Below are 16,596 nucleotides of genomic sequence, written 5' to 3' on the forward strand. Positions count from 1 at the left end.
TTAGCATACTCAATATTAAAAGGAAGCTGGTGGTGGATGTAAGAAGGTAACCGTGAGCCAGTGAGGCTTTCTGCATTTTACCCCCCTCCACCAGCCTTCCTTTGCCTTTTTCACATTATCTTCCCCTTTGCGTATTTATCCACGCTGTTGCTAGTCTCCCTCCCTCAACATCTGATGCTTCCCTGTCCTTCCTGTTGAAGGATACAATAGGGTTTTGTCATGGTAACCAGCGCGTTTCCAGCTAGAAGCCCCAGCCTCGCCCCCCCTCCTTCGCCTCTCCCTCCCCCTCTCCCAGGCCTTATCTCCTGCAATTTGCCAGGGCTGCCTAGGATGTAAGGGCTGAGTCGGGGATGGACAGCGGGCGCTGCGTCCCAGGGCTCCTGCGCATGGCTTGGGATCTTCTGCCTCTGCTCATATAGATGCTGCTGCTTCTTCATCCTCACCACGATGAACGTTGCGCTTCAGAACCTGAGCAACAGCGTGAGTGTCACCAAGCTCTATATATACACAGACATTATTTCTACTGAGTACGCAAGCAGCCCTGACACACACACACGGTGTATACACTAATAAACCGAGGGCGTGTCACGGCTCATACTCTGTGCTAAATACCTATCAGTCTCCTCAACAGATCCAATACTAAGGATATCAGGTACACTGGTATTATACGCACTGATGGGAGAGATGCGCGTTTAGTCAAATATTTAGTGTTGCAGAAGCTGCTTAATGGCATACATATATTATACACAAGAATATATATACATCACTACAAGATCATGCAAATTTCTAATGTAGAAGTCATGGGCAGTGCAGTGTACTGATTTGTTTGTGTGTGTGTGTGTGTTTGTAGCATATGCAGTGTTCCTACTGGTATACACACAACATGTTCACACACACAAATATAAACCCACACATTTATACATCACAGTTGTGAGGATATACCCTTCAAACCTCACTCACATTTTCTAGGCCTACTTCTCTAGCTTCCAGCACTATTTCCAATTGATACCTGTTATAAACCGATGAACCACGTAACATTGAAAATGATATTAACTCACCGGCTATGAAAGGGGTAGTTCACCTTTAAGTTAACTTTTAGAATGCTTTAGAATGGCTAATTATAAGCAACTTTTCAATTTCCTTAATTTTTCATGTTTTACAGTCTTTAAATTATTCGCCTTCTTCTTCTGACTCCTTCCAGCTGTCAAATGAGGGTCACTGAAAATGTTCTTTAAAGCTATACATTTATTGTTATTGCTACTTTTTTGTTACAAGTGAGATTTGCCATATGTTTTCATAGACTCCAGGAAATCAACATCAATTATTGCTAACCACATAAAGGGCGCTGTTAAGGTGGCCATAGACGATATGCCACTAACGGGCATGGCTATATCGGGGGTAATCTGAAAGTTCGGCCCTATGGCCGATGAGCGCAATGGGCTCCCGCGGGATCGGTCGGAAAAAAGTCAAACGTGTCCGATTGGCCAAACAACCGATCTCTGCCGGACGAAAAATGTACAAATCCTCGATTCGTACGATTGGATCTTTGCATCTATGTCCACCTTTAGGTATAAAAGTTTGAATGGAGTACCTATATCGTACCTATATACTTTTTCCCATTTAAGATTAATTATATAGAGATATAGAGAGTCCACCATCCATCACAAACAGCAGAGGTAGTAAGTGCTAAATTGCAGTCATTTTTTTTACAGGTGGAAATTAAAAAGGTTTTATGAAAATATTCTTTGGTTGGGGGGAAATGTTCTAATATTGTGGCAGGGCAGTCTGAACACTGCCAAAATCTACCATCCAATGTCCACAGTGGATTAACCTACTGTTTTTCCCTCAGATGTCTGATTACAAACGTGCCACATTTCATGATGAGGATGTTCCAGAATCCACAGGAGAGGGAGCTACATCCCCTGACACTGTAGAGGTGAGATTTTTTTGTGAACAAAACAAAGCTTGTCTATACGTTTAACTATATCTTTGTGTAAAACCTGGATTAATTGATACATCAAGTATTTTTTGTCTTCAGCATGGTGGCTCATTGGGTAGCACTTCAGCCTTGCAGGCAGCGCTATGGTCCTAAGTTCAATTCCAGCCAGGACGTTATCTGAAGTTTGTATGTTACCCCCACACTCTAAAAAACATACAGGCAGATAATTGGCTTCTGATTAAAATTGGCCATAGTGTTTCTAAATGTGATATGAACCTTAGACTGTGATTGTTATTGTTGAATGTGTTATCTCTGTGAGGCAGTGCAATATAAATAACAGTAAATAAATAGATAAAATTGTGAAGTATTACGGGACCTGTTATTCAGAATGTTATGGGCCTGGTGTTTTCTGCATAACGGATCTTTCCATAATTTGGATCTTCAACACTTAAGTCTACTAGAAAATCTTGTAACATTAAATAAACACTATAGGCTGGTTTTGTTTCCTATAAGGATTAATTATATCTTAGTTTGGATCAAGTACAATGTACTGTTTTATTATTACAGAGAAAAAGGAAATACTTTTCCAATTTGGATAATGGGTCTCCGGATAAGGTATCCCATAGCTGTACCAGTGGCCATTATTTAAGTCTTTTGGATGAATTCAGGTATGCCCAGTCTTTGCCAAAGTGGGCCCTACTTGTAGTGAAATATTTAAATCAGTGTCTACAACTTTGAGGGTAATGGCACCAGAGAAAATCGTGTTGGGCTCTGACCCCGTTGGGCCCTGTCAGGCCCGGACTGGCAATCTGTCAGTTCTGTCAAATGCCAGAGGGGCTGTTTTAAGATGCCATAGAAAGTCATTATTTAGTGGGCTGGTGGGGGACTGTTTGGGCCTCTTTGTACCTGAAATGCCAGGGCCTATTTTGACTCTCAGTCCAGACCATTGCTATGCTTTCCTGCAGAATGCACAGTCGTCTTTACTCTCTAAGATGAGCAGTTCATACTGTGCAACATACAGTGACACAATGCTGGTGCCCCTCTAACAGTTTGTATGAGGTGCGGCAGAATTGACAGCACAGTGGGGAATGGTGGTGGCTTGGGGCAGAGTGGTGGTGGCTCGGTTGTGGGCCTTTCTGTGGTGGGTGCTTTAGTTGGGTGAGCCTCGGGTACCCCAGCCTGACTCTGGATGGCACATGTGGCTCTTTTTTAGCCCGGTGCATTTTGACTGCCTGGAATGTGGCGTGTGCATGAGCAACACCATTTTCTGAAGTCATTGTTCTTCATGGTATGTACACAGAAGGGTGATCTATGGACAATAATGCTTTGTTGATGCAATCTACTGGTCACCAGGTTAGGATCTATTGGTAGATCATAATCTTCTACATTATAGGCACCCCTGGATTATGATGCCAGGCTAAATTTCGAGTAACTTATTGATGGCTTTTTTTTGAAGGAGGAGGTAATGCACTGTACTTGATGTGCAGATACATAAGCTTTGTTAAAAACAATATTATCAGAACAATTCAGAATAGCTCCAGTGATTTGAATGTAGTGTCCCTAAATATGGTTTTAGTCCTGGTAGTCTAGCATCCAGTCTCTTGAAGACAGTGATGCTTTACTTCTTTGTAATTAGGCTTGCTTTGCCTACTAAATATTATGTATCTTCACTTTACATATAAGTGAGCTATAAGACTCTGACACTTACTTAAAAGGCTCAAAAGAAAATTCACTGGCACACAGGTACTGCTAGCAGGGTAAACCGTAAACTCTTGCTGATTTATTAAATGGTTTGCAGCATGCAACGTTTCGGGGTAACCCCCTTTGCTTGATAAGGGGGGTTACCCCGAAACGTTGCATGCTGCAAACCATTTAATAAATCAGCAAGGGTTTACCCTGCTAGCAGTACCTGTGTGCCAGTGAATTTTCTTCTGATCCGTCATTACAAGGTGGGACGCCGATTCCACCATTGCTGTGCACCAGGGATTATCTTTAATTGAAGGCCAGGGTGTGCGAGTGCAACTCTCTAATTTTCCAGTTACTTCCTTAAAGGGCACCCGTCACCTAAATTATTTTCTCCTACCAGAGGTGTGGTCAAGTAGAGCTTGCACTCCAGTTGGGGGAAACAATATATTTTTTTTCAAAATATTGCCCCTGGCAGCCCTAAGCTGCCCAAACCAGGAGGGAGTTCCCAGTGTGGGTTGGCATATTAAGGCACATGCATGCACATAATGAGCAAGTGTCACAACCAGGACCGCCATCAGAAATCGCAGGGCCCCATACGAAAAATTTTCATGGGCCACCTGGGCTGCACCCACCACAAGCCCCACCTACAGGTCCGCCCCCCACCACACAGTAAAAAAACAAAAAAATATTGGTGTCTAGGGTTCCCACATGTTAATAAAAAATAAAAAGATATTGGTGGTTAGAGCCCCCCATAAAAAAACATTTGTGGTCAGGCCCCCCCTTTAAAAAATATTGGTGGCTAGGACCCCACATGAGAAAAAAAAGTTGGTGGCCAGGGCCCCCCCACACACACATTATGAGAAAATTGGTGGCCATGCCCCTTACACGTCCATGCCTTCCTGAAGTCAGCAGCTCTCAGAAAGATGGGGGGCCGGCTAATCAAGTAAGCGTGGCCGGGCCCCCCTTACCCTCGGGCCCCCTACAACTCTCCCCCCTGTCCCCCCCTGATGGCTGCCCTGGTCACAACTAGCTCATTATGTACATGCATGTGCCACCATCGGGAATCGCAGGCCCCGTACAGCAACATTTTCTGGGCTCCACCCAACCCAGTCCAGCCTCAAACCCATTGGTGGCCAGGGCCTCCACTGCAACAAACATGAATGGCCAGCCCCCCCCCCAAAGGTTTTTTGTGGCAGGGCCCCCCTAAGAGTAAAAAAATATTGGTGGCCAGGATTCCCCCACACACAAGTCAAAAAAAAAATCATTGGTGGCCAGGGTGAAAGTTTTTTGACTTAGGGTAGCCATATACCTTTAGATCGATTCAGCAGCTTATCTGCCTGTGTAGGCAATGATCTAAATGAGTCCAAAAATCAGCCAGATATCGATCATAGGTTTGATTTTATTTGGCAATCAAGTACCGCATCTGCTAGTTGATCCTCGTCCCATTGGTGCCCGTTGATGCGGTCCTTGTCCCATCGGTGCCCATTTTCTTTGTTGTAATCCAATCGTTCATCCATAGGCTGTTTTTTTTTTTTTTTAAACTATTGTTCCCCTAACCGGACTGTGGGCTATATAAGCCTGCACCTCTGGGGGGGGGGCAGGAATTTAGGTGGCAGGTGGTCTTTAAAGCTTGGTCCTTTTATTAGACTTTATTATTCCTGGAACCTTCTCATGGAATACTATTAAGGGGACCCTCTCTACTTTAAAAGAGAACTAAACTCTAAAAATGAATATGACTAAAAAAGCCAAGTTTTATATACTGAACTTATTGCACCAGCCTAAAGTTTCAGCTTCTTAATAACAGCAATGATCCAGGACTTTAAATTTGTCACAGGGGGTCACCATACTGGAAAGTGTCCATGACACTCACATGCTCAGTGGGCTCTGAGTAGTTGTTGAGAAGCAAAAATATCAAGCAGAAAATGAGTCTGGCCTTTAATATAAGCTGATGCTACAAGGCTAATTATTAAATGCTGATGCTAGATGCACTGATTTCTGAGCTGCCATGTAATTATTATCTTTATTAATTATTAATCAGCCTTATATTGTGACATTTATTTTCTATGTGTTCCTAAGCTCATTAAGTGACAGCAGCACAGAGCATGTGCAGAGAATCAGCAGAAAAGAAGATTGGGAGCTACATATCTGGAGACACATATGTTTACTGCTAAAGGGCTGTGGTTGCGTTGGACTGGTATAGAAGCCCAAAACATAATGTACAACATTTCTAGCCTACTTCTTTAGTTAAGCTTTAGTTCTCCTTTAAATTTAATTGTAATCTCTGCCAAGCATCCAGTTATTTTAAGTAACAGTCACATGTCGCTCAGAAATGAAGCACTGTGTATGCAACCATTTTATTTTCTGTTTACAGCAAGATTACAGATACACACACAGGTGCCCCACCCTATCCTTCCCCTTACTTGCTTGTTATTCCAACTGAAGGCAGAGGGCACAGACTGCAAGAGGAGCTCTGGCTTTACTTTATACCCCATGCCTGCTCCCCTTGATTTTGCATTGTGCATTGTGCAGAGTGTAGCCTTCCCTGAGGCGCAAGTGCTTCTTAAATTAGCACTAAGGGTGGGTGCATCTTATTTATCTAGTAGAGATCTAGTAGAGATTCTGAAGCAAACACATACTTTTTAGTGGTGCAGTGTAACTGTACATTATATTCAAATACATATAAACACTTAGATTTTTTTTGTGTCATTGGTTCTTTAATGTGTCCGTGTTAAATGTATTAAATTGATTTTGATTCAATTTGATTGTTCCCTAGACATGTTCCAGTAGTACTGCCATCCACTGGCATAATTAGATGTTACTGGACCACACAGCAAATTTATTTTAGGGCCCCCAACGTATCCAGAGAGTGTCCTGTTTTAACAATATATGTTGAAATTGCTGATTTATTAGGGCCTCATCGGGCCCCTTATACATCCTAGGCCTCCCTGCAGCCACAGGTTCTGCTTCCTCTGTAGTTACACCCCTGCTGTCATCTTATACTATACTTATACCATATATTGCACTCACTGGCCTGTGCTCCACATTTCCAGGTTACAGCAAGGTTCCATTGGCATAATCTGCTCAGTATTCAGGTATTGAAGCCAGTACACGATTTCCAACATTTATAGGAAGGATGTTTAATCTTTAACCAGGGGCTGTTTCCTAGCAAGGATTAAACCCTGTAATACAAAAGATTTTGCATATGTTAAAGATTATTCAGTCAGTAATATGGTGCATAAAAGAGAAGTTTATATAACTGAGGAGGAGATAAAGTGTGACACCATTGACTTTTCACATTATAATAGACTGCATTATTTTTTTTAGCAATCTGGCATGTGCTGTTTATTAAAGTAGCATGCTAATCAGTGGCGTAACTAGGGTGCACCCCTGCAAAAAACCTTCAGAGGGGCCCAGCGCACTCCTATCCCCATCTTCCCACCCACTTCCCACCCTGCCCACAATTTCACCCAACTCAGCCCACACCATGACTCCGCCTATGTCCGACTCCACCCATTTACCTTCCCAACTTGTCTCCTTTTCCTCATCGGTAAGAGATCGGCTGGGGAGGAGAAGGTTTTCGTATTAGCTATAGAGGAAGCAGACCCCATAGTCCTGGGCCCCCTGTGACTGCTGGGTCTGCTTCCTCTTTAGTTGCACCACTGATGCAAATTAGCCTGTGCACCCTGATTTTCACACCTATGCAGTTTTGCTTTGTCTCTGTCTTTATATTTGTGGGTTAAAGGAGTGGTTCATCTCAATATTAACTTTTATTATGCTGTAGAGAGTGATAATCTGAGACAATTTGCAATTGATTTTCATTTATTTGTGGATTTTGAGTTATTTAGCTTTTTATTCAGTGGATTTCCAGTTTACAATTTCAGCAATCGGGTTGCTAGGGTCCAAAGTGATCCTATTACCGTATATACTCAAGTATAAGCCGAGGTACCTAATTTTATTTAGGAAAACTGAGAACTATATTGACTTGAGTATAAGCCTATACTTGCTATATAAGTGATCTGACCTCTGTGTGATGAGATCCCTTTTCCTCTTTATAGCTGTGCTGTGGACTTGTGCTGTGGACAAAGGTACCTTGTCTCCTGTCATCGCAGAAAGTTCTGAGCCTTTAGAATTGTTCCCAGCTCTGTGCGGCTTATTCCATTCACTGTCACGTCAGATGTGCGCATTACCGCATTCGCCCCTCACGTTGTGATGTCAGACGCGCAATGCTTCGTTCTTCGCGCCACTAAGTTAAATGCGTGCCGAAGAATGGCGCCAATGTCTGGGACCAATAGAGGAAGGGTGGGAGGCTGTGTTAGCGCTCCCTTCCTATACTGCGGTGTTACTTATTGTAGCCTGTGTAAGGTCACATTGAGGGTTCCGAAAAGGGTGCTGTAATAGCCACCGTGTCTGAGGTAAAATATACCGAATGTAATGTTGCCCATAACTTGCTGACTCGAATATAAGCCGAGTTAGACGTTTTCAGCACATTTTGGGTGCTGAAAAACTCGGCTTATACTCGAGTATATACGGTACTCTGTTCAGAATGCTTTTTAATATTGCTTTTTTTCTAGATGTTTTATACATTTGTATTATCTTTCAGGGGCTTTGTCATGAATCCAAAACATGGTTCAAGTTACTTTTAGTAAAACAAATAAATACATTTTGTATTGTCATTCAATCCCAGATTGTCTTACATGTCTAGTGTTCACTATCATCATACCCTTTTCATCTATAACTGGTGTAACTGTTTTCTTTAGGTGGGCTTCCGGAAGGGAAGGGGACATGTCCTCTGTGCCTTGAATGGAAGGTCCCAGCCAGAGGTTCTGCTTGGGGCACTAAGTGCAGTTCTTGGGGTTTTGCTTCTGGGAAGTCTAATTGCTCTTGGGGTGCAACAGATGACAGGTACAAGACAGTTTTATAAAAATTTTAGCCAATTACTTTCTTTATTTTCAGTTATATTTACTATATCAATTTTGTCTATAAAATCATGTACAATTATTATTACTTTTACTTTTACCGTTTCAATCTTTTCCCCTTTTTTGGTCAAAATGCTACTGATAATTGTAAAAAAACAAAAAAAGCATATTATTCAAGAGTAAGTGATAGTATCATATACTGTTATCACCTAAAATAATTGACGCAGTCATCAGGTGTAAAAGTAAATGAACAATGGAAGTAAACAGTATGCAACCGTTTCATTGAGTTATTAGTGAAAATGTCAAGTAACTGACTTTCTAACAAAATCAGGGTGCGGATAAGAGTGTAGGAAAGATGCCTGAGGGTTTCTAAAATATTCCACCACATACATCATATTTTTTACATAAGAGGTAAGTTTGTAGAATATAATATATAAATCTGTATTAATTGTCCAGTTCCCTAACATTTTTAACGTTAAGGTTTAAGGTTAATGTTTGGTTTTGTAGATAAGAATTAAATAAGAATTGCAACAGCTTTCGTTTGGCCCTGGTCATATATCACATTTATACAGAGTTAGAGCCATCAATTCCTATAACCATAACAAGGTATGGTTAACATTTACTGGATGGTGTTGGCGTTGGTGTCAACCACTGGCATAACTTCTGATTCCCACCAGGGACTCAATACCCTTTGAAATTTGAGGTTGCCAGTTCCCAAACTTTTAACACTGTCTTCATGAAACAGCCTACAGTTACCAGTTATCAAACTATCTCACCAGGGGCATAACTTCATAGGAAACAGACCCAGGGCTGCAGGGGGGCCCAGGAGGTATAGGGGGCCCAGGAGGTATAGGGGGCCCCATGAGGCTCTAATTAATGAAGAATTTTAATATATATTGGTAAAACAGCACAACCTCTAGAGAGTTTGGGGGCCCTTCAAATTATTTTGCTGTGGGTGCCAGTAACATCTAGTTATACCACTGCATCTCACCATCAGAAGTATATTTTTGTTAGATAACAAACAGAATAGGCATGCTACTAAAACACAAGAATCTCCTGAAAATAAAGGAGCTGAATGCTAATTTGACAAGAGGAGTATAGCAGACTCCCCTCATCTAGCTAGTCCCATGACTAGTTTTACACTGAGTGATAGAAGAGCAGTTCTGGGCTGGGGATTCTAAACCAAGGAAGCAAGGACCACCAACCAAGCAGCAGAGCAAAATATTTTGTTATTGCTACCTACAGTGGGACATGAACCAGGTACTTTTCTTCCCCTAGGAAGGGTAAAATAATAGGAGTCATAAAAGGGGTGACAGTAAACAGCTGGGGGCTGCTAACATGTTAAGTGAGACACAAAAGGTGGATTTCCATTTAAAGGGGTTGTTCACCTTCCAAACAGGATTTATATTTGATTTAGACCTATTATAGTAATGGCCTATTTTCCAACACTATTTTGCTCCCAGTATATGTTTCAAGTTTATCCCTATTTTTTACTTCTGTCTTACCTCTCTGTCCCCTCTATTTCTGCCTCCTAGATAGGTCTCGCTCACTGTGTCTCTCTGAGGCCTGTGTCTCTGTGGCTGGCCGCATTTTGGATTCTCTAGACAGAGGGATAGATCCATGTCAGGATTTCTACCAGTATTCATGTGGAGGTTGGATGAGGAGGAACCCTCTGCCTGATGGGCGGTCACGATGGAACACATTTAACAGCATCTGGGACCAAAACCAGGCAGTGCTGAAACACATACTAGGTGAGAAATATAGCAAAAGCTATTGGATCCAATGAAAAATCTGATGTTTGATCCAATTAAATTGCAGAATGCCTATTTTCTGTGTTATAACAACAGGTATACAAGGGTTATGTTTGAGTATAGGGCTGTAGCCAAACATTGTTGCAAGATAACAAGCTCCCACCTACTTAGGCTACAGTTATACAGGGCTGATTAGCCGTATGACCATATGTATGTATAACTTTATTTAAATAGCGCTGCAAGGATACATAGCACTGTACAATCTTACTATGTATAAAAGTACACACAAGGAGGACAAGTAACAAAATAAATACAATAAATATGTATAATTACAGAGAGAATAAGTGCCATCTGGTAGGAGTAGTAAGGAGGTCTCTACCCCGCAGAGCTTACAGTCTAAGTGCCTTAAGCTGTGTACAAATCACTTTAAATATGAAGATTTTCATTCATCCAGGTTATGGTATATCTGGTATAGGTCAATCGAAAAACAACTGGACTTGCTGAGTAATCAATGAAGACGTTTCATTACTCATCCGAGCAGCTTCTTCAGTTCAACTGACTGGTGTGGGAAGTTTTCGACATATAAACTCTTCCACTAATCCATTTACAATGGCACATTGTAACTCTTCAAAGAGGTGACATCTGAAGAAATTCACAGAGGTGTTGATTCTGTGTAGTTGTGATAGGATTATCCAATGTGTCATGCAACTCCTAGAAACAGTTGTTACTTGTGAGAGTTGCATGAATGGATGTGTGAAGTGTTCTGAATCCGCCGGGGTACAGATGTCTGCTACATACAATGCTGTTCTAACATCTGTACCCCGGCGGATTCAGAACACTTCACACATCCATTCATAAACATAAAGGACGCCTACTTAAATGTGCCTATCGTCCCACCACATCAACAGTACCTTCATTTTGCGGTCCAAAACCAGCATTACATGGCCTGTCCCTTCAGCCTAACATCAGCACCACGAGTCTTTACCAAGATCATGGAGTCGCTATGGCAGAGATCAGACATACGGGAATCTCAATAACCCCGTACCTCAACGACCTGCTGATAAAAGCACCATCACTGGCGGAGGCACACAAAGCACTCCAGTTCTCCATGAACAGATTGCAGGAGCTCGGGTGGGCCATCAATCTGGAGAAGTCTTCCTTGACACCCAGTCAGTCCATGGTGTTCCTAGGACTCATGTTCAACACACACAATCTCAGAAGGTGTCTCTTACACAAGAGAAGATCAACCACCTCAAAGCAATGGTACATTCCTTACTGTCAAAACCAAGCCACATTGCCAGATTTTGCATAAAGGTGCTAGGAGTCATGGTATCTACCATAGAAGCAATCCCCTCCACAAATTCATTTACGTGAACTCCAATGGAACATCCTGACATCCTGGAAATGTAAATCTCTCTCACAAGAGATATGCCTCTCGCACAAGACAAGAGCATCCCTCTCTTGGTGCATACAGACTCCTCATCTCTCAAGGGGCAAACCCCTTGGAGAACATCAATGGAGACTGATGAAAACGGATGCAGGCCTATCGGGATGGGGAGCAGTGCTGGAGGAACACTCAGTGGACAGTGGACTCCAGCGGAAAGAAAATTACACATAAACATCCTGGAGCTATGGGCGATCTGCCTAGGACTACTACATTGGCAACAAGCCCTAGCGGGTCAGCAGTAAAGATTCAATCAGACAAATCCCCCGCGGTGGCTTACATAAACCATCAGCACAAGAAGCAGAGCAGCACTCCAAGAGGTCAAGCGCATATCCAGTGGGCAGAAATACACAGCACATGGTTGTCAGCAATCTTCATTCCAGGCCTGCTAAACTAGGAAGCAGACTTACTAAAACATTGGACCCAGGCGAGTGGACACTAAAGGAAGAGGTGTTTCAAGAAATAGCAGCAAGGTGGGGCATGCTGGAGATAGACCTCATGGCAACTTGTCACAACCGAAAGGTCCCAACGTTCTTCACACACTGCCGGGACCCTCTGGCACTATCCGCAGATGCACTTAAAGCCCCATGGAAGTTTTGTCTAACTTATGCATTCCCTCCACTTCCTTTAATACCCAGAACAATCAAGTTACGGAGGGAACAAACCATTCTGATTCTGATAGCCCCAAACTGGCAAAGAAGGGCATGGTTCTCGGACCTCATCAACCTGTCCATAGAGGATCCATGGAAGTTGCTGTCTCTTCCAGATCTCCTTCACCAAGGTCCAATTCGATATCCCAGCCCTCACAATCTAAACTTGACTGCGTGGCTCTTGAGACCCACATCCTAAAAGAAAAAGGTTTCTCGGACACGGTGATTCGCACGATGCGAGCAGCGCATAAGCCTACATCAGCCACAGCATACTACCGAGTGTGGTCCACATATCAGCAATGGCGTCTCAAGAACAAGGCAAGATTCAAAGTGTTTTCAATACGCAATCTCCTTGAATTCCTTCAGGAAGGTCTAATCATGGGTCTCTCTCTCGGATCCGTAAAATCCCAAATCTCTGCACTCTCCATATTATTCCAGAGGTGTTTGGTCCTAAAACCTGATGTCAAGACTTTTTTACAAGGAGTGGCCCACGTGACCACGTAGTCCTAACAGTGCTACAATGCGCACCATTTGAACCATTAGCATCGGTACCTATTCAATGGGTCACATGGAAGACGGTTTTTTTCATAGCGATTACCTCGGCAAGCAGAGTCTCTGAGATCAGTGCCCTGTTCTGCAAATCTCCCTTCCTCACCTTCCATACCGATAGAGCAGTACTTCGCACTGTGCCCTTGTTTTTACCAAAAGTGGTTTTGACTTTTCATACAAATCAGGAGATAACCATTCCAACGTTCTGTCCATCACCAACGAACCCCAAGGAAGTAGCGCTACATTCCCTAGATTCAATACGCACCCTTACCTACACAGGGTACAAGACATTAGAAAATCAGACTCACTCTTCGTTATCGGTTCTGGCACATTGCAGGGATCACCAGCCTCAAAGATGGATCAAGCGGACCCTCCAGTGGGCATACACAGTGCAAGGACAAACGCCCCCAGAAAAAGTTAAGGCCCATTCCACTAGGGGGATGAGCACAACCTGGGCCTTCAGGAATCAGGTATCAGCATAACAGTTGTGCAAAGCAGCTACGTGGACTTCAATCCACTCCTTTACCAAATTCTACCATTTTGACACTTTTGCGGCACATGACACACTTCGGCAGAAAGGTGCTTCAAGCCGCAGTGGTTTCTTCCACTTAGGACCACTTCATGCCCTTATTAGGGGGACAGCGTTAGTACGTCCCCATGGTTCCCTGTGTCCCCCAAGCAGACATTAGAGAAAAGGAGATTTTGTGTACTCACCGTAAAATCTTTTTCTCTCAGGTAGCTTGGGGACACAGGGCTTCCCTCCCTGGATGGAGACCCTCTCTGTTCTCAACTACATGTTTGATATGGTTCAATAAGTTGTGCTAGTTGTACTAAGTTAAGTATTTGTTCAACTAAACCTCCTTTGTTCCTTCTTTGGGACAAAAACTGATCTAGGCTCTGCCTGCTGGGGGGTATAGCCAGTGGAGGAGGTACTTGTTTTCTTTCTTGTTGTTTCCTGCCTCCTAGTGGCAGCAGCTATACCCCATGGTTCCCTGTGTCCCCCAAGCTACCAGAGAGAAAAAGATTTTCCGAGTACACAAAAACTCCTTTTTCTGCCCGGGACTAGATGTTTCTTTCCTTTCTGCTTTATTGTTATTTCATATTCCAGGTACCTGCTATTATGATGTCATATTGCCTAAACATGCTACTTGTGCCCAGGGGTGACCCATTTGCCATAAACTCATTCGGATATGCCATTTCTAACACTGGTATTCTCCAACATGGTCACGTAACATTTTTAGAAAGGCAATGTTATTGATATTTGTTTTCATTTTTACTTTGTTGACATTTTGTACAGTGTTTAATATGGAATATTGCTGGCACAGCTAGTACTGAATCACATTTTTTATGTAAACTGGGCGTTACAATGTTCTCTTTGTCACCTCTGCACACTCCTTTTATCACTTTTGCAAACTGTGTTTTTGATCTTTTGTTTTCTTCTAAAAAAAATCAAGGTTTAAAAAAAATGTGTACAGTAAAGGTTGAAAAGCTTAATGAATAGTCTTGAGTGCTAAATAGAGGGGATGATGGACACATGTGTGGAGTGTATTAGCTTGTTGCTATCCCTAGTAATTACTTCACAGAATTTTGTAAGAAATAATTTAAATGAAATAGTTTTAGGAGAAACAAGAAATAGGATATGGGTTACATTTTGAAGACTATTTAAAAATATCTATCATCTATCCTATATATGTTGCCTTTTTTTAATTATCACATCTGATGATGATGTATTCAAAAACATTTTTTTTGATCAGCCTTAAGTAATTTATTAAATGAAAGCAAAGGTCTGACTGACTGACTGCTATGGCCAACTGAACTGGTGCAATTTAACACCTATCTAGGTAAATCAGCCCCACTGTTGAAAAAGAATAAAATGGACATACTGCAATGTGGTATCAGTTGAAGAATGTGTTTCTTTATTAAAATATACTGTATTATGACTATCATGAAATGTAATTTTGGCCACAATTAAAGTCTAATATCTAAGGGCCCAATAATGCACCTAAATTAAACACATTATTGGCCAAAACTCACTGTTTCTTTCTTTTTTGCAGAGAATGCAACATTTAATTCCAGCTGTGAGGCTGAGATGAAGACACAGCGCTTCTATCTTTCCTGTCTGAGAGAACAGAAAATTGAAGAACTGCGAGAGAAGCCTCTTACAGACCTCATTGAGAAGGTGAGACACAGTCAGTACTGAGAGTTGCCTCCTTAATTATTTTATCTTCTATCTTTTTTATAAACACATCCCTATCTCCTGAAAGTTTATAGCAGTTCCTCTGGCAAGTGACCCAGCAAAACTTTTCTCAACGACATTCTGAACAGGCATTTCTGTTGCCATAAAATGTTAATTGACATTTGGCTGTTACTTTGCTATAGTATACAGAAGGACCACCGTTCCTCTAGTCAGAGGATTAAAGCTACATTCTTCTGGTTGCAAATCTGCAAGAGAGACAATACAATTGAATGGACAGCAAAAGGGTTAAAGAGAGAGTTGCTCATTCTATGCATTCCCCTCCAGTGCCATTATGATAAAGTATCTGTAAGGATACCTGTATGAGCTAAGGGGGCCCCAAAGAAGTTTTCTACTTTAAAGATGGCTAAATCAAAAGAACTGACAAAATTATGAATTGTGCAGAGGGCTTTATGAGTTCACCTAATATTTAAAAAAATGTATGAATAGGATGCATGACACTTGTAGGCAGATGCTTTGATTAAAAGAGGGAACGTCTCAATCACTGGGGGATGCCAAATGTTAGGCACCCCCCTAGTGATTATAATTCCTTTCCTGATACCCTGGGCAGGTCCACCTGTTATCAGGGAAACTGCACCTGCTTGGACACTTTTCAGCAAGCGTTGTATAGAGATCGTGGGTGTGCATGCTCAGTGTTGTTAACTGAAAAATACCACAGGCCAGTGCCGTTTTCTGCTAACAGGATCACCAATCTATCACCCATGTCAGGTAAGTGATTGCAATCACTAGCTGGGTGCCTAACATTTGGCACCCACCAGTGATGGAAACATTCCTTCGCTTTCAATAGTCATCGACAGGTAAAGCCAAGCATGCATTCTAGTATGCTGTGTGGTACACTGGTTACTGAATGGACACATTTGTATCTACTGAAAATACTTGTAAATACTTACCTTGTAACCAGTATTCTATTTCACATTTATTTAAAAAAATAATGCAGATAGATAAGTCTGGCATAACACATTATGGAACATACTATACATTAAATTGTTAATGAAGCTGTGAATGTTCAAGTATATTGTTAGGAGCATAAGCTTTTTTTGTACTTTGCATCAGTCCCAAATAAATCTAAATCCAGCAGATCATTTATATTCATTTGCGCAGCAGTAACACCACTACAGGAAAATTATTTATATGAATTCACATACTTTTAACTTCTTTCCTGTACATGTGATAACATTTTCTTTGAATTATTGGTGTTTTTACTTTACTTAACCATGTTTTATTTCTTGTCTAAACAAAGTTTCATCCATGGTTTGTTCCAGAAAGCCAACAAAGCTTGCTCTTGCTGGTAGGGGGTTATAGCAGTCTAGTCCAGTCCTTAGCTTTGTTCTACCAAGTCATAGGGGAGAAATCACAAAAGTAGTGAGAGAAAATAAAAGTGGAGATAAAAATGTCAGATTTCCCACC

General features: G+C 41.9%; 1 protein-coding gene across 2 annotated transcripts in view; it reads left to right on the forward strand.

Moving 5' to 3' along the window:
* Positions 1–248: 248 nt before the first annotated feature.
* ece2.L (endothelin converting enzyme 2 L homeolog) overlaps positions 249–16,596 on the forward strand; it is a 29,725-nt gene continuing 13,377 nt past the window's right edge. The window contains exons 1-5 of one of the 2 annotated variants that reach the window (XM_018263562.2): positions 249–480; positions 1,850–1,936; positions 8,383–8,527; positions 10,077–10,292; positions 14,990–15,114. In XM_018263562.2, the coding sequence (XP_018119051.1) occupies positions 448–480; positions 1,850–1,936; positions 8,383–8,527; positions 10,077–10,292; positions 14,990–15,114 (606 nt within the window). In that variant the 5' untranslated portion in view covers positions 249–447. Of the gene's footprint in view, positions 481–1,849; positions 1,937–7,886; positions 8,038–8,382; positions 8,528–10,076; positions 10,293–14,989; positions 15,115–16,596 lie in introns of those variants that run through there. The other variant, XM_018263563.2, reaches the window with a different exon arrangement.

Source organism: Xenopus laevis, chromosome 5L (assembly GCF_017654675.1).
Source record: "Xenopus laevis strain J_2021 chromosome 5L, Xenopus_laevis_v10.1, whole genome shotgun sequence".
NCBI classification, from domain to species: domain Eukaryota; kingdom Metazoa; phylum Chordata; class Amphibia; order Anura; family Pipidae; genus Xenopus; species Xenopus laevis.